The sequence below is a fragment of the Silurus aristotelis genome (genome assembly GCF_946808225.1).
Source record: "Silurus aristotelis genome assembly, chromosome: 3".
NCBI classification, from domain to species: domain Eukaryota; kingdom Metazoa; phylum Chordata; class Actinopteri; order Siluriformes; family Siluridae; genus Silurus; species Silurus aristotelis.
This window is the reverse complement of record NC_139576.1, coordinates 23,473,066-23,492,250: the sequence shown is the minus strand read 5'-3', so window position 1 is coordinate 23,492,250 and position 19,185 is coordinate 23,473,066. Positions and strand designations below refer to the sequence as shown.

General features: G+C 38.3%; 1 protein-coding gene and 1 long non-coding RNA gene across 4 annotated transcripts in view; one reads left to right on the top strand and one right to left on the bottom strand.

Annotated features, from left to right (window-relative positions):
* The window catches only part of raph1a (Ras association (RalGDS/AF-6) and pleckstrin homology domains 1a), a 58,347-nt gene extending 47,703 nt beyond the window's left edge, over positions 1-10,644 (top strand). For all 3 annotated transcript variants that reach the window (XM_083537977.1, XM_083537978.1, XM_083537976.1), the window contains 9 exons: positions 255-414; positions 1,622-1,743; positions 2,804-2,869; positions 3,005-3,148; positions 3,926-4,036; positions 5,372-5,470; positions 5,560-5,680; positions 5,802-5,932; positions 7,134-10,644. In XM_083537977.1, coding sequence (XP_083394103.1) covers positions 255-414; positions 1,622-1,743; positions 2,804-2,869; positions 3,005-3,148; positions 3,926-4,036; positions 5,372-5,470; positions 5,560-5,680; positions 5,802-5,932; positions 7,134-9,278 — 3,099 coding nt within the window. In that variant the 3' untranslated portion in view covers positions 9,279-10,644. The remainder of the gene's footprint in view (positions 1-254; positions 415-1,621; positions 1,744-2,803; positions 2,870-3,004; positions 3,149-3,925; positions 4,037-5,371; positions 5,471-5,559; positions 5,681-5,801; positions 5,933-7,133) is intronic.
* Positions 10,645-11,086: 442 nt separating this feature from the next.
* Positions 11,087-15,832, bottom strand: LOC310724274. The gene is made up of 3 exons (XR_014533016.1): positions 13,551-15,832; positions 11,537-11,659; positions 11,087-11,428 (listed from the first exon to the last, which is right to left on the bottom strand). It is a non-coding gene; the product is annotated as an uncharacterized lncRNA (long non-coding RNA).
* Between the last annotated feature and the right edge of the window lie 3,353 nt (positions 15,833-19,185).

Here is a 19,185-nt window from a genome sequence, read left to right as displayed (position 1 = left end):
TATGTATATATATATATATATATATATATATATATATATATATATATATATATATATATATATATATATATATATATATATATTGTTTATTTATTTATTTATTATCTTCATCTGTAGGGTATGACTGGTTTTTTAACTATTTTGTAATAATCCATAGTTCAACTATTAAAGCAATACATCTATGATAGAAGTTTAAGTTATTGCTTGACATCAGTCAGCCTGAATACTAAGAGCAAATCTCCTGCTTTTCTCAGCTGGTGATCCGGGTGCACCTTTCGGATGAAAGCTCCAAAACCATGATGGTGGATGAGAGGCAGACGGTGCGTCAGGTTCTGGACAGCCTGCTGGATAAATCGCACTGTGGTTACAGTCTGGACTGGTCTTTGGTGGAGATGATCAGCGAACTGCAAATGGGTGAGTGCTGGAACAGAACAACACAGGCTGATCCAATTGGTATTTCTCAGGGATTATTAACTGGTTAAATGAAAAATGAAATGGTAGTTATCATATATGGCCTATGGGAGTTTTTTGCAGGATCATGGCAAAAAGCCACAAATTGCCTGATTTATTAACATTATGTTAAGGTCGTTACAAAGAGTATAAAATTAAGTTAGGATTCTAAAGATGATAATTTTATAAATACCTGTATTTATAAATGTAAACCCCTTAACAGTGAAATAGCTTTTAGTTGCTTCCACTTGGTTGTACCTCTCTCTGTCTGTCTGCAGCTCTTTTTGTTTGACTGCCATGTTGTTCACTGTGTGGTAGTGTCATGGTGTGTCTTTACATGTGCTGGCCCAGAATACATACTGTAAGGTTGAGACTGAGAGTGTTATTATAGGTTACTTTGTAAAGGTGTATATCTATAAACAGGATAATAAGTAGCATGAGCTTCATACATTATTTATAGATCTATTTTTTTTCTTTTGTTAATTTACTCATAAGAACTACAATATATATTGTCATTTATTTATCATATTTACAAATGATCAGTAAGCCTGATCTTCAGGTTTCTCCAGCTTGTATTGTCTGTTATAGCTAATTAGTTTTTTCAGAGTATGTGTTCAGGTAAGGTTTCAGTTCTACTTGCATGAAACCCACACTATTATTAGTATTAGGATCAGCAGTGTAAACAGCAAACAGGGCTTTAATATATTTCCTGAAGTAATTTCTCAGATTTAGGATTTAACCATTTTCATTTTTGGGGTGGGGGGTTGTTTTTTTGGACTCTTTGACTTGATTTCCACAGAGGCCTGTGTTTCTCCTGGATTTCAAATGAAATCAACTTCAATTTGAAAAGCTCCGGGTAAGAAGAGGATGTGTGTATGTATATCAGAGGAGAGATTTAGGGGTGTGTAAGGAGCAGAAGTGATTAATGGGTGTTCAGTTTACTGATGTGGGGAATGTAAATGTCATTGGAACAATGTAGATGTGTGTTAGTAATCTAAGTGAGTGAGTTGGTGCTCTTACAGTCGCACCAGATACTCCTTAGGGAAAATATTGTTTACCAATGAACATTTTATTGCTGAGAACATCTGGCTTGGTCACCTTGATCATGCTGATAATTCAGATTTATCCTTTTTACTCTCCTTCTCATCATATATATTTCATTGTTTTCCAGAGCGAATCTTTGAGGACCATGAGAACTTGGTGGAGAACCTGCTAAACTGGACCAGAGACAGCACCAACAGACTTATGTTCATTGAACGCATTGAGAAATACGCTCTCTTCAAGAACCCACAGGTAAGATTTAAGGATCGGCACAAAACATGTTCACCACAATGCCTGTAGTCTGTGTTCACACGGGCTGCATCAAGCTATCAATGCAATCAAATATCAAATTCAGATTTGGTTTAGATTGCAAAAATAGTTCATATTTTGTAATCCCACAGCTACAGTTTGAAAATACTTTTTCACTTACTATCAGGTGAGCATTCATTTCCTTTATTGGAAGAGTTCAAATGTAGGAGTGGATTTGAAATTTAAAAGTTATAAATCTCAAATCCTGATAGTTCACTAGTAGAAGCATTTGGACCATATCCAAAACAACAAGCTAGTTTTACACCTCACTATCATACTGCGAAAAAAAGAGTGATATGACACAGATTTTGTGTTAATGTTAGCATATTGTTCAGTGTATTATTTTCTTAAACTGGGATACTTAGTTGAGTGTTAGCTCATACACCAGACTCCTTGTTGTTCATAATATGTTATGATTACATCACATTTTTCTTATATACTTTAGGTCAAAAGCAATAGGCCAAGCATAAAAATGTAGTAATTAAAATTTGACAATGTAAAGTCTGAAGCAACATGTAGTAATACAGAATCACTTTTCCCTTAGATTTCCTTTTACCAAACAATGTATATTTTGTGGTAAGCTTAACATATTTAGACCTGAACATATTTTAACAACCTCCCACAGATGAAAGAGAGCATGAAAAAAGCTGTTATATGCGTTAATATAAAGTGGATTCTAACATGTTTTGTGTTAATAGAACCAATTTATTCCTCAGAGTGTAATTATAAAATTTTTGATGTGGTGGATAGAAGTCACCTAAAGTCAGTCTGGTGTAAATACACAATTTGATTGAGTGTGAGACTCAGAGGACCCACCCTTTCTCACAGGCTGTACAAGGTTAATCAGTCTTATCTGGCTTGTTGTCAAGTTTAGTGTTGCTCTGTCATGCTTGCAGCCTTTTTTGTTTACCTTTTTTTTTTTTTTATGCTTAATTTTATTCATTTAAGTTTTGCTTTGCAAAATGTATATTCTGACCTTATTTAACCGCTTCTTCAATTTCAGAACTATTTGCTGGGCCGAAAAGAGACATGCGAGATGACTGACAGAAATAAAGAAGCTTTGCTGGAGGTAAGATGTTCTGTAAAGTTCTTAATTTTCTAGCTCTCAAACAAACAAACAAACAAACAAACAAAAAACCTTGTTTCTGGGAAGACACATTGAATTATATGGTTCATAGAAACTATTTTTTTTGCGTCTCTAAAGGAGTGCTTTTGTGGAAGCTCAATCAGTGTGCCTGAGATGGAGGGGGTGCTCTGGCTTAAAGACGATGGTAAAAAGTCCTGGAAGAAGCGCTATTTTCTTTTACGAGCCTCTGGATTATACTATGTGCCAAAGGGCAAAGCCAAGGTCAGTTCTCACTCTGCTCTTTTTCTTCACTCTTTATTTCTCCATCTGTTGTTCTTTTTGTGGCCTCTATCACACAGTCCTCCCGATACACACAACACAGCACACCACAAAGAATGAAAGGAGTAAAGGATTACAATGTGTATAGATTGACAGTGAAATGCCGAATCAGTATTGCTAGAAGGACACACATTTAATATTTCATAACAGGGCGGGGCTTTATGTCAGAGGGCTACTGTCTTATTGTCATAACATGCTCATCTACCACAAATCCGGTTCATCTACATTAACATGATGTGAACGATTTCAGATAAAAATATAATTTTAGACAAAAGGAACATAACATATTTTCTCAGGGTCTTCTTATGTTATGTTCTGTAACAAAGAAGCTATAATATGGAAAAGATATTAGAGGTAAATAGTTTTGCAAAACACTAAAACATTTGATATTTTTATTTCTAGGCTAAAGGATGGATGGATGGATGGATGGATGGATGGATGGATGGATGGATGGATGGATATAGAGAACATACAGAACATTTGCTTAACTAAATGTTAATCCAGACCTGATTTAAAAAAAATTATTGTCCCAGATCTGTATCCAGAGAACGCCTGCATAAATTATTTATCAGTATTCTAAATTAATGTAAAAAAAAAAAAACATTGTAGATGAAAAATAACTTTTGTAAAAAATGTCTATTTGCCATTTTAAGCTCCGTAACACTGTTTTGCAACTTGTTAAATTTCTCTGTACTTTTCCCACAATTCCATCCACTGAAGACTTCTAGAGATCTGGCATGCTTCCTACAACTGGATCATGTGAACGTGTATCTGGGGCGCGATTATCGCAGCAAGTACAAGGCTCCCACCGACTACTGCATGGCCCTTAAGGTACAAAATCAGTATTCCAATACGAGTGTGAGTGCATAAATGACCACCGCATCAGGTACAACTGCACCATGTGTGTTTCCAATTCCAAATACTGTAACTACATCTAAAAGCACAAAAGGTTCTGATGTTTATTGCTGTGTGGATATTCATATATAAAAATGTCTGGACCTATAATACATAGAAAGGTTTTCTTTATTCACTATATACTCTTTTGGAGTAACAGTGGAGACGTTATCATTATGAAACAGCACATGCAGTGGCCAAGTGTCGTGTCAAACTAAGAAAAGTATTAAAAGCTATGCACACTTTTATTATTTTCTCAGCCAGCTTTTTGAGGGAGCTTCATTTTTTCTTCACAAACTAAATGAGAACTTACTGAAAAGGTTTATAACAGTTTCAATAAATCTTCAGTCTAGCATGTCTATTTTTGAATGATAGTGTGAATAAATCAAAATAAAACAAAATTTGTCTGACTTTATATTTGCGTTGCACAGCAGAAGTATTAGTTACAGCAGCAAAAATTGAAAACCTTTGTCAAAAATAAGCATAACTCTAACAACTCCTCTTCAACACATCACCAAATAAACAGTCTAAGAGGTGGCTTAGTAATAAATACACTCAGTTTGTGCTTAAGCAGCATTTGTAAATGCTTGCATAAGCAGAATTTAGAAAAGCATTTATAAAAGTGCAGCTAAAATATCCAACTAAAACATGCCATGGTTAAGTACAAGTAAGTATAATAAAATCTGATCCCAGGCTATTGCTATAATATACAGATGGTTCATTGAATTCTAACTTCAGTCTGCAAACTTGATGAAATGAAGTCGAACCTGACTATACAATGTATAACAAACTGTCAAGATAAGAAAATCAAGTAGGTGCTACTAATAGTGTTACACTGTAATACACTGTGTGTATGCTTTTAACAGATGCAAAGCATGATAATAATAATTAGTCAGCTATTCTGTGCATGCATTTTGAAATTTCATTGAAGACAACTGTACACTGTGCTCTATTTTTTTTTCTTGTGATTCATGAAAGAAAGTAAAAGAACCGTTTGAATGATGGCATGAAGCCAAAACACTGAGTCAAACTTTTTTTAAAACACTTGGTTTTGATCCCACAACACTTGAAAAGGTTTTATGGCCTGCTTAATTTTACAGTCATGGTATATCTTTGTTTAGAAGGTTATTATGGTAGGTAGAGATTATATAACATTTGCCCAAAAACAGCTGTTATTCCACTATTGATTTGTACTGCCCCCTGGAGTGATGTGGAAGATTTTAAACCTGGTAACACTTTTAGTTCCATTATAATCAGTTTTTTTCCCCCCAGCATCCACAAATTCAGAAGAAGTCTCAATACATTAAATACCTGTGCTGTGAAGATGTCAGAACTCTACATCAGTGGGTCAATGGAATACGTATTGCGAAGGTATTACTTTGTATATGGTGACATGAGTCAGTTTTTGCTTTTAGTTTTTTTGTTAGAAGTAACTCAGATGTTCTGTGGTGTTTTTGCAGTATGGGAAGCAGCTTTATTTTAACTACCAGGAGGCTATGAAGCGTACCGAAGCGGCCCATGACTGGTCGTCTCTCTCCAGCTCCAGCATGAAGTCTGGTTCCAGCTCATCCAGTCTGCCAGGTGATCTTGGATTGTGGCATGTGATTTAAATTCTTGAAAGCAAAGTTTGTTTTTGTTTTTTTTGCAGTTTTTGTGCAAAAAAAACTGCAGGGTTAACTGTAAATCTTACTTATATTTGCAGAATCTCAGTCCAACTATTCAGACAGTGGTGTGTCAGAGACCACTTCCTCTGGACATGTTCGTTCTCAGAGTGTGGTCAGCTCCATCTTCTCTGAAGCCTGGAAGAGAGGCAACCAGGCAGAGGAATCCAAGGTGCCCTAGAACAAATCAACATTAGCTGCTTTTCCTATTATCTGCTACTGTTTTCCATCTTGTCACTCTTATCCTGTTTCTGTCCTGTAAAATTATGACTTGATCATAGTATTGAACATATTATCTAATCCTTTAATATTATAGTAGCTCAGTAAACCACCATGGACATGTTGGCCTTATCCAAATGCTCAAATTATTCATCAGCTCAGCTCTTGCAGCTGTGATTTATTATAGACTATTTTATCAAAGTAATTACCTTGATCAGCATTTTGTGAATAAGTGTAGCGATTGATACTCATGTGGTTATAGAATAATCTGCTTCTCAGTTAAACTGCATGAATTAGCTTTCCTTATTATCACATACATATTCGCTTTGTGTTCAGCTGAAGCTGCTTCAGATCAGCAAAAGTCAAAGATCAACATGCTCATTATTCTTTTAAGCTGGTCTGATATACTGGCACCTCAAACACAAATAGGCCAGTGCACTGTGGGTAACTGCTGATTTTCTGTGCTTTTCTCCTTTCCTCTTTTAGGGTGCAAAATTCAAGTCTCGCAAGGCCATGCCCTTATGCACTGGTGGGGATTGAGGTTAGGGTGTGAAAACCCTCATAACACTGGTGTTTTCTCTTATCCTCACCTAACTTAGAGGCCACTAACCATTAAATTAGTACTCTAGAGTTGTTTACTCCTTGTGTGCTTTGGTGAATGCAGCCTAATTGGGATGTGGTGTGAGAGACTGGTGTTAGTGGCTTGTGTTTTAATGGATTCCCACAAAGCACTAGTGTAATGTTGTAGGATTAACGCTATAAAGTTTAGCTTGAATGCACTGTGTTGTATTTACAAAGAATTATGTGTGTGCAATAATGGGATTGTGCTTCAGAAAGGTACACCCTAAGGTAATCATCAACAACAGAGCTCTGTAAGTTCTTAATATTTATTACACAGGAAAGTAAAAGAAATCTGTGTTATTCAAAATGTACATGTCCATCCAAGTAAATGTGATTTACAGGATGGCTTTGAATGCTTGTTTATGCCATGTCGATAATTGTTGTCTTATTACTATTTTACATATGATATGTCATTCCATAACAATTTCTTTTAAATGGTTCTGTTGTCTTCTGTGTGCATACTGAGCAGAGTTAAACATGGACATTTTACATGAAGATTTAAATTTATAAAAAAAAATTTCTTTCTTCCATAGATGAGAATGGATCTACCTCCTACACAGCCTAATAGAGCTTCTTACCCTCTCCAACTTCCCCATCTGCCTCAGATGCCTCAATCTGTCCTACCACATGGAAGCTTCCCAAGCATGTCAACCCAATCTTCTCCTTCTCCACCATCACCCCCTTCTCCTCCACCTCCTCCTCCCCTGCCCAACCCAACCTGCCACTCCACACCCACCAAGTTTACCAAGTACAGCACCATTGCGAGGCTTCACAACATCTCCCAGGCCCCTAATCATTTTATACAGACCCCTCTAGTGGCTGCAATGCAACAACATCAACAACAGCAGCAGCAGCAACAGTCAGTGCCTCCACCCCCTCCCCCTCAGTCTGTGAAACCAGTATTGAACAACATAGCAGCTGGTTCCAGCATTCCACCTCCAGCCCCACCGCCACCTCCTCTGTCGATGCCCATTCCAGGGTCAGCCATGGCAGTGCTCAAATTAGGCCCACCAAGCCCTCAGCCAGAGTTTATCCCCCCTCCACCTCCTGAGGAAGAGCACTTGCCTCCTCCTCCATTGGATCACATGCAAAGCAATGGAATCTTGCCTCCCCCACCACCTCTGGAGCAGTACCCTCCACCCCTCAGCACCAGTGGCCTCCAAGAGTTTCTGGCTCAGAAATTTCCCCATATGAATTATGACTTTTCTTCTCTTAACCAAGATGAGGATCCTCCTCCACCTCCACCGCCTGTGGGTTTCTCGACCCTGCCAATGCCTTCTCTTGCCCCACCGAAAACATTCACTGGAGGATTTCCTCCACAGACAGCCCCTAAACCAGCTGGACATGGCATGTCTCCAGTCTCCCCTGTAGGTCCACCTCTGTCACCAACACCACCCAACTCCATTAAGAAGCAGCAGAGCTTCTCTGGTAGTCAGAGCCCCAACCAGCCTCCACCCACCTTGCCCAAACAGCACAGTTTCCCCTCAAAAGCACCACCTTTATCCACTGCCATTTCCCCAACATCATCTCTGGTGAAACAGATTGCGAACCAGTTTCCTGGACCTTTAGATGGTTCTAAAAGCCCTGTGTCTCCTCCAGTGGTTAAAACAAAGCCTAAATGGCTGCCAGGAGCGCAGGCACAGCCCCAGTCTCCTGAGTTCCCACCACCCCCACCAGAAAGTAGCCTAGACTTTCCTCCACCCCCACCTTTGCCTTCTGATCTTAGCCCCCCTTCTTCCAGGATAGGGTCACCAATGAAGAAATCTCCTTCCACCTCCTCAAATCTTTCAACCAGCGCATCAGTTAAGAGGCCTCCTCCAACCCCACAGCGAAACTCCAGCATTAAGTCCAACTCTTCTGTTGAGTACCAAGAGTCGAAAAAAGTGGAAGACCTGGTGAGCATGTTTGCTCAGCCCAGCCAGCCTACCCCTAGCTCATTCTCCACTCCGTCTTCTACAACTGGCTCGCCATCCAAGGATTCTTCACTCAATTTCCGAGCATCAATGAAACCAGGAAAGATCAACTTGGCAAACCTACCACTGGCTCTACAGGGGAAACCCAGTCAGTCCTGCCAGCCAAACTCAGACTTTCCCTCTCCTCCACCTGATTGTGACTTCCCTCCTCCACCTCCAGACTCTGAGCTCCTGCCTCCTCCACCACCTGTGGAGTTGCTTACCGGAGCCCCCAAAGTGGCTGTAGTAAACCCTCAGCCACAGCTTTTCTCCAACACTTCAACAAGGAAGCAGAGCTCCTTGAGAAAAACACCTGCTCCGGCTATGCAGCGCAGAAGCAGTGGTACCCCCGAACCCTTGGTCCTTTCTCCCCCACCACAACAGATCCCTCTTACCCCATTCACCACTCAGATGCCCCCCACGTCCCCCAAAGGTAACCTTTCTGTCCAGCCCAACTTTCTTGAGGACCTTAACAGGACTTTAAAGAGAAAGTCTATGTCTAGACACAGTTCCTTGACTTCATCACGCATCTCGGCCAAGATGGACCCTGTGGCCACTATGGACGACATGGCACTACCACCCCCTCCCCCAGAACTGCTGCTGGGCCAGCAGAAAAAGGGAGGCTACACGGGTGCCAATATCTCAGGCTATGCAACGCTACGGCGGGGTCCACCGCCAGCTCCACCCAAACGGGACCAAAACACCAAACTGACCGGAGAGTGGTAGATGAGGCATGCACTAGAAGCTGTGTGCTGTTCATCTACTTTTCTCCAATACAAACTATAGACTCTTGCAGGCCATAACATAAACATAACTGACTATGTTAAGAATACTATTCCTCATTTTAACCCAAGTTATTACCACACTATGAAAAAAGCAAGCCAAATCACCTACAGTATAAGCTTCTCTGCGTGTTTGTGCCGCTTTGCAATTACATGTAAGCAGTTATACAAAATAGTGCGAAGAAAAAGAAACTCTGCCATTATTATAAATAGGTACTGCATGGACTCCTGTAAGAGGAAAGGGGAATAATACGTGTATATTAAAAGATGTATTTGGAATTTTGGGGTGGGGAGGGAGCTTTTACCCTTTTTATATGAAATTATTTAATACCTGAAATATATTCTTATTTTAAAGTTTAGTTTTTAAACCCTTGACTGTATGCGTTAAACGTGAATAGAAATCAGGATTAATGAAGAGATATGTATATGTGTGTGTTTTGTCTAAGTGGTTTGGTTGCGTGGTCAACTCACAGAAAAAAAGCAAAGGCTTGGTAGTATTGCCTCAGTTATCCTCTGTTAAATGTGCAAATCAGAATTTTTTTCTTTCAACCCATAAAAGATTGCATCCTTCTACTATACAACTGGTCAAAACCCTTTTTGAAGAAACTCGTTCTGCTGTTTCAAATAGAACCTTTATTTTACAGAGACTTTCAGACATTTTGCTAAAAAATTTAACCCACTACTTTCGTGATGCACTCTTTAGGCTGTGTTTGGAAATGGATGTGTTCTGTCTCTGTTTATGTTGGTTACACTGATGCCTATCTGTAAATACTGCAGCTCTTCCTGACTTTAACACCTGCCTATAGCTTTGTAGCTACCAGGAAGAAATTGTCTTTTGTAACTATTCCTGCCTTTAGTACTTAACCAAAGTTCTTCGTATATCATTTCTAAAATTTTTCTCTTTCCCAGAGAATACAAGAATCTAAATACGTTTTGCAGGCACACGCTGGCATTTTACTATAAGCGAAGGTAAATAACCAAACCTGACATCACTTTATACAAACTTTATTATTTAAGTTGAGCGGTTACTTTAAGGTGCGCACTTAAGGAAATCTTCAAGCAGAAAAAGAATGTTTTTGTGCCTAAATCTGATCTGATATTCATGGTTATGATGTCACAACAGTAATTCATTGACATACTTTATGTGTTTTTGGCTGCTTAAATGAAAAGAAAAATGGCTAAACTCTTGAAGCCATGGGTACACATTGCTAATGATGGTTGTTAAAGTCAGGAGTGCTCAAGATAAGATACATGGGGAAGTAAATGTTACATTTAAACTGAACAATATAAATATGTAAATCATGCAGAAAGCTGTGCCAGTGCTGTTTTCTTCTACGTGTCTGTTCTTTTTGGTACTGATGTGATAAGTATTTGTGATATTCCATAGTTTAAAGATTTCTACTAAGTCTGGCATTACACACGTGCTAAAGAAACATACACAAGCTTAGTTATTGGTTCCTGGGTGAAAAAAGGAGACACAGAAGAGTTTGGAAGTTGATATTAAAGGGAGGGTATACAAGGTATTGAGGAATATTTTACTTGGAGAGGGAGATACCTTCCTTAGGGGCTAACATTATATTCATTTTTTTCCTATTAACATTTTAATCTTCATAATTTGACTTTGCAACCCTTTGCAACACGTGATTCTGAAACATCTAATCTAACTCACTGAATGTCTTTTTGCTATAAATTTGACTTCATCATCTTTATTTTCACCTTAGGATATGCAAACATTTATTAACAGTAGAAGCACGTTTTAAACCAATAAGCTTTTATTTAAAAAAGAAAAAAGCTTTTTAGTGCAGTATCTATCAAAATTTAAAGAAAACATTGCAAAAACCTTTACAGAAGGCTGTTAAAATTTGCATCTGCTTGTTGCATTTCTCACTTTAATTTCAGAGATCCATCTGGTCCTAACAGCAATCCGGGGCAGCTGCGAGCTCCAGGACAGATGTTGCTCTGTTCAGTCTGCTTCTCTTATCACAAGAATATCTCCTCACTGCTGGAGCTTACAGCGTTCACACTACAGCTCATTCCTCTCAGAGAAATTAACCCGCTAGAAACACGGACATAACTACTACACCTGTGCTCAGGCTAGACACACACACAGAGAGACAGAGACAGAGATATCAGCTATTGTTCAATACTAATAAGTTGATACTAATGATTATTGGGGGAAAAAAAGTAGATCTTATGATTTACCTTAGTCAGGCCCCACTTGAACTGGCATCTGTCTAGGGAAACTGCCAGAGGTTTAATACACATAGTCTCCCTTATGCCAAAGTTAAGGGTGAGGTCATAAGTATTGAAGTCCACCTGCTTAAACTGGAAAAGATTATTTGTAAATCATTTGAACAGATTTTGTCACTATGACGAAACAGCATGTTGTAACTACAATGCAATGTGACACTAAAATATCATATATAGCTTTGAATACAGATCCCAGAAGTTCACAATGTCATGTACATAATATGGTTTTCCACAATCTAACATATCCAATTGAAAGGGCTGTTGATTAGTTGACTCGGTAAATGAAAACGCTAAAATGTGCATAGCATGTGGCCTAGAGAAGAGATAGACGCTGTATTACTCAAGAAAACCACAAGAGGGCAGCACTGTTCTATAATTCAGACCGCTTAATGAGGGTTTATTGCAACAAATACTTTATGGTAACAAATGCAATTTGGCCTGAATGGCCAGTTTTTTGCACAAGGTGTATTCAGGGTGCAAGGGAGCCCAAATTAATCAGAATGTATCAGCATTTAGGTTTTTAACCCAGCGATAATTTCTATTATAGGTTCAATACGATATAGGTGGTTTCATTTGTTAAGATGTACGTCGGTCATATTTGGCTTGTGCTGATTGGTTGATTTGAGAATGGGTGGGATCATAGATGCAGGCACTTTGGCTTAATTGTAAACTAACCAGCGCTCTGCTTTATTTTAGTGGTTTGTAAGTCAGGTCCAGAAACTGGGTCGACTTACAGCTGGTATCGTGTCTCTCTGACTCGGGACTTTGTTTCATATTTAGACATTTTTGTTTGTATTATTTTTGTGTTTCACCGAAATCTTAGAGACTGTCGGTAAAGTGTGACTATATATAAAAGTTTGAAACGCGGAACTAACAGATGAAGTGCATTTTCTAGTTGGACAAAATTACAAACTATCATCAGTAGTACAACAGCCACTTGTTTTAGATATTAATATATATTTATATTAAGTTTGTAATCTGGCGTACCAGTGTAAATTTATTCATTGCTGGAGACTCAAAGCACTTTTGTAAGTCGCTCTGGACACGGGCGTCTGCTAAATGCCGCACATGTAAATGTAAATATATCTGACTTTATGGTTGTAATATGTAGTTGATTATGTAATTATAATTATTACTGATTCTGATCAATAATAATCTGATCAGTAATAATTAAGAATTAATTTTATTTTTTCATTTTTTTTTGCAGGGGGAACAATGTTGCTCTAAAATCATTTCTAAAATATACTGCATCTTCTCCAGAATATGACTTGGACACTAATGTTTCAGGAATATTTATGTTGTGTGCTTTTTTTTTTGCCTTCCAGTAGAGAGAGAGCGAGAGAAAGAGAGAGCGAGAGAGAGAGAGAGAGAGAGAGAGAGAGAGAGAGAGAGATTGCTCAGGCTCAAATTTGTACCAAGGTAAACATTTTAAGATCCAATATCTCTTTAGAAATGCTTAAAGTGGTTACATTTACAATTAGTTGCATCCTGTTTTTGTTGTTGCACTGATTTTAGAGTTCTTGATTCGGTCGTGTGTGTTAATAGATTAGTTGGACTTGTACAAGGTGCCTCAAGACGCTGTAGAAATAATTTTCCCTTCACTTGAATTAGAAGACACAAACCTGTTCAAAGCCAGCTCCATGAAAATATATTTACATGGCTTTGAATGGAAGATCTTGAGTGGCCTGATTTAGATCTCTGACCTCAACCCTTTTGAACACCTGGGATGAATTGGAACGCAGGCTGCCCCCAGACCTTCTCACTCTACATCGTTATATGACTTTATTTATGCCATTGTTGCCGAATAAGCGCAAATCTTTCAAATCACACTCAAAAATCTAGTGGAGGTTATTATAACAGCAAATAGAGACTAAGTATGGAATGGGATGTTCAAATATCACATAAGAATTTTTAAGATCTATCTCAATTCTGCATTTCTATTTTAAAATGAAACCATCAGAATTACCTGAGTGATAGCATTGTGGGTTGCTCTGTACAGATGGAAGGTAAGAGATTTTGCGTTCATTTCATCAACAGATGCTGATAACGCTGAGTCTGCAGCAAAACTGAGGTTCAGCAGAGGCCATCCTGTAAAGTCAAGAGAATTACAATAAAATGCAATGTGTTCACCATAAATTATTGTATGTTGTACGAGTATTGTATTTTAAATGTATGAGTTATTTCATAAATTGATTTCTTACATTCTATATCATTTTATAGGTTAAAAATAAGACTTACTAGTGTGGATAAGTATATATATTTAATGATTTAGTAATAATCAATAACCAAAAAGTGGGTGAATGTTCATATCTGTTTAGTCAGTATGTGTGCCTTTTTCTCATATAAAAGCACAGACAGACAATAGGTTACTATTAATTAGTTATTAGGGTTTTTTTGTGTTAAAACCTTTTACAGATAGATAGAACATGATTGACTAGTCATTTTTGTAAACGTTACATAAAGGATCACAGTTTTTTTGTTTTGCTAGAAATTTATTAGCAGCGTTACTGTTATACTGTTCAGAGGGTTTGGTTTTATTTAGGAAAAGTTTTAGACTATTCAAAGCTGCTCTACCTATAAAGCCTGAGGTACAAACAAGATGTAATGCACAAGACTATAAAAAACATCAACGTTCTGACCTACCTGACATGCAGTGGCATTGCACGAAAACAAGAATCAAAGCTGATCTCATTTTTCCAACTGGCTGAATCTCTTCTTTTCATGCAGTTCCACAGAAGTGTATGAGACTGAACAGCAGCCTGCAGTCAGATTATCAAAGATCCCCAGCCAAAGCTGCAATTTACCACCCAGTGAACACCCTACAGTGCTAATCAAAGCTCTGAGATTTACCTAAAGGGTGTTGTGGTTCAGAGAAACTGTCTATAGCCTTCTTTTAGCACTTCATATTTATTGGTATCCTTCATTTAAATGAGTGATAAATGAATAATAGTGCAATTGATTTGAGTTTAAGGATTTTGTTTAGTGCTGTCACTGTTAATATTTTGTTAAGACTGCCATGCTGAGAGTAAAAGAAGAGTCTCCTCATTTAATGTTTCACAAGTTTAGAGATGCATGTAGCAGGATCTTGAAACACTCCTCCACGCAGAACATTTTAAGCAGCTTTTTATTACTTTATATAAAGTTTCCTTTTAATTAAGCACAGAGCATTTCAGTATATTTTAAATCCATCATAGTACATGAGATATCATGCGCAGTGTTGAAATTTGGGAATGTCTTTGGTTCATCATCTTGTTGAAAGCTAAAGTTATAACCAGGTCCTAAACTTCAGGCCGAGGCAACCAGAAGTTGGCTCCTCGTGCTGAGCGTCAGGTGCAGATGCTGGCTTCAAAAAAACAGTGCTGCAGCATTGTTTTATAGATTGAAGAAGCGAGAGGTCCGATGTCAATGCTCAGACCATAGGCCACACACAGCAAAAAATCGGTTTGCATGGCCATCGTCCCAGAAGGAAGCCTCTTCTGAAGCTGACACAAGAAAACCTACAAACAGTTTGCTGAAGACAAAGTGTCGAAGAGAATGAATTACTGGAACCATGTCCTGTGGTCTGATGAGACTAAGATAAACTTGTTTGGCCAGCATGTATGGTGACGCCCTGGTGAGGAGCACCAAGACAATTGTGTCTTGCCTACAGTCAATCATGGTGGTGGTAGCATCATGGTCTGGGGCTGCATGAGTGCTGCTGGTACTGGCGAGCTGCAGATCATTGAGGGAAACATGGACTCCAACATGTACTGTGTCATTCTGAAATAGTACATGATGTGCTTATTTCAGAAACTGGGCCGAATGGCTAAATTTCTACATAATAACGACCCCAAACACAATGCCAAGATGACAACGGCCTTGCTAAGGAAGCTGAAGGTGAAGGTGATGGAGTGGCCAAGTATGTTCTCCAGACCTGAACCCTATTGACCACTGTGGGGAATCCTCAATTGAAAGGTGGAGAAGCGCCATGTGTCTAACATCCAGCAGCTCTGTGATGTCATGGTGGAGGAGTGGAAGAGGATCCCAAACAACCTGTGCAGCTCTGGTAAATTCCACGTCCAGGAAGATTAAGGCAGTGATAGATAACAATGGTGTTCGCACAAAATATTGACACTTTGGACACAGATTTGACATGTTCATTTAGGGTGTACTCACTTTTGTTGCCAGTTATAATAATGGCTGTATGTTGAATTATTTTCAGAGTGCAGTAAATATGAACTGCTATACAAACTGCATATTGACTCAAATATATCCAAGTTTCATTTCCATAGTATTGTCTTCTTTGGTGAGATACTGGATCTATATATATATATACACACACACACACACACACACACACACACACACACACACACACACAGGCCACTTTATTAGGTACAACTGTCTGTACAACAGCAGTTGCCCGTTAACGCAAATTTCTAATCAGCCAATCACATGGCAGCAACTCAATGCATTTAGGCATGTAGACATGGTCAAGACAATCTGCTGCAGTTTGAACTGAGCGTCAGAATGGGGAAGAAAGGTGATTTAAGTGACTTTGAACGTGGCATGGTTGTTGGTGCCAGACGGGCTGGTCTAAGTATTTCAGAAACTGCTGATCTACTGGGATTTTCACACACAACCATCTGTAGGGTTTACAGAGAATAATCCGAAAAAGAGAAAATATCTAGTGAGCGGCAGTTCTGTGGGTGCAAATGCCTTGTTGATGCCAGAGGTCAGAGGAGAATGGCCAGACTGGTTCAAGCTGATAGAAAGGCAACAGTAACTCAAATAACCACTCGTTACAACCAAGGTATGCAGAAGAGCATCTCTGAACGCACACGTCGAACCTTGAGGCGGATAGGCTACAGCAGCAGAAGACCACACTGGGTGCCACTCCTGACAGCTAAGAACAGGAAACTGAGGCTACAATTCGCACAGGTTCACCAAAATTGGACAAAATTGAGCATCGTGTCAACGCCACAGCCTACCTAAGTATTGTTGCTGACCATGTCCATCCCTTTATGACCACAGTGTACCCATCTTCTGATGGCTACTTCCAGCAGGATAACGTGCCATGTCATAAAGCGTGACTCGTCTCAGACTGGTTTCTTGAACATGACAATGAGTTCACTGTACTCAGATGGTCTCCACAGTCACCAGATCTCAATCCAATAGAGCACCTTTGGGATGTGGTGGAACGGGAGATTCGCATCATGGATGTGCAGCCGACAAATCTGCAGCAACTGCGTGATGCTATCATGTCAATATGGACCAAAATCTCTGAGGAATGTTTCCAGTACCTTGTTGAATCTATGCCACGAAGAGTTAAGGCAGTTCTGAAGGCAAAAGGGGGTTAATAAAGTGGCCCTTGAGTGTGTTTATATATATATATATATATATAAAATCAATCACAAGTTTACACTTTGTTGATGAGGGAGATCAGAGTAGAATGACTGAACCAGTCTGTGCTAACAGGAAGTCTATAAATGCTTAAATGTACTTAAACAGAAAAGTATCTCAGAAAACACAACACATCAAACCTTGAGGTAGATGAACTTCAGCAAAAGATAAGAACATATTAAATCAAGTTTGATGTGGCTGCTGAGATGCTTTTCTGCACATCACATATGTAGTGATTATTCTGCATTACTATATACACTACCTGGCAGCTTGATACAGCTTGTCCATGTCCATCTGACTTTTCTTACCAACGAGACGTTTCTGGCCATAGAAACGTCAATCTCAGGTGGTTATTTTTCTCTTTTCTATTTGATGTAATGTAATCTCTAAAGATTTGTGTGTGTGAAAATCCAAGGAGTTTAGCAGTCTCTAAAATACTCAGATCAGCCCATCTGTGCCATGATTAATGTCAAATCACTTTTTTCCCTCATTCTGATGTTTGATGTGAACAACTGATAGTATGTTCTGCTGCCACATGATGATAACCACATAAATGAGCAGGTGTACAGGTGTTCCTATTAAAGTGGATGGCGAGTGTATAAATAAATATAATACTTAAAGGCGCTGTATAATCAAGCAGTGTGTCTGGACATGCCTGAGAAATGTGCAGCATGTGAACAAGTACCATTACTCATACAAAAAGCACAGAATGTATGTAATATTTTTGTTTTAAACACATAATAATGTAGAGTGTTACTGCATATTCTTTGTATGTATACCCAAGACTGCTTCTACAAAGAGACATCAAAATGTCTGTTTTCATAAAATGTTCTGCCACCAGGGGAATTCTTTTGCTTATTCTATTGTCTTCCAAACGCATGTTTAATTATTATGTTGTGTTCAGACCATGTGGAGATAAAGATAATTGCTGGTTTGTGACTGAAATTGCAGTGTACAGCACTTCGGAAATTCCAATTGTGAACTTTAAAAAGATTCATTTGCCTTTTGAAAAGGATTTAATCATGATGAAGGATAGTAAGCTTGTTTTCATTCAATATAGACATTTTAAGAATTTAATCTGAAGGCTTTCTACTGGGTTTTCTCTTATTCTCCTATTTATCTTTCCAATCAGATTCTGAATATTAGCTTGAAATTTCAGGCCATGATAGAGTCCTGCCTAAACAGTTTTTTTTTTTTTTAGAGGACACTCTATGTTACTAAAGTAAAACACTTGCACAATTTGAATAACCCACATTTAATAGTCTAATAATAAATTCCAAAATAAACCTAAATATTTAAACATAAAAGCAATTGTTATTAGGGTTGCATGTAAAAGTTTTAGGGATGTCTAACTTGATGCTATAAAACAAACGAGGTCATTAATAGGTTTTCTTCCCAAAATATACTGTAAAGAGAAGCGATTGATTGGTATGTATTGTCCATCCCACGTTTTTGAAAATTGCATAAATATTCTCAGGTACACTTTGTGCTGTGTAGAAGGTAAAACCTGACTGCCGGCTTTTTCTGCCTGGTGTTTTATTCGACCTAACCTGAAAATCAATGTCAGGCCGTGCATTTCACTATTATGCTTTCAGTGGTGTGAAACCTTATAAAATGACAGAATTTTAGTCCACTCCGGGTTATCTATTTTTTTTTTTCATGCATTACAATTTTTAGTTTGGAATTAAGACAAATTGTGTGATTTTGTGCAAATTCGACAAAAATAATTATTTTCCAATTTTAATAAAAAAATCTCAACTGCTTTGGCTGACTTCCTCACCATATCCAGCTTTTCTTAAAAAGTCCTTTTTGAAAATGGCCTTATATTTGCAAAAAAATGAATTTATTGCCACTGTCCAATAAAAAAAAAACAGCTATTAAATCCACATGAATATATTGTGCATTTGAGCCTGTGCAGTTTGCTGCAGATGCAGTTTGCTAGCTCTGATAGCGTCCAGGTGTCTCCAACTCATAATCTGATTGGTTAAAGCAACAGCTTTATTGGAATGCATTCGAAGCCACAGATACCCACACTTTTGATTCTCAAGGCCTCGAGGCAGATTTCTTTAACCCTGCCAATACGTCAGTGATTCTGAGGCCAGCAGAAATGACAACCCACCACTAATGTAAATGTTAACAGTAATTATGTAATATTCTTTTGAGATTATTATATGATGGCAAAAAGCAGAGTGTTGAAAACAAACACAGCCACACATGAA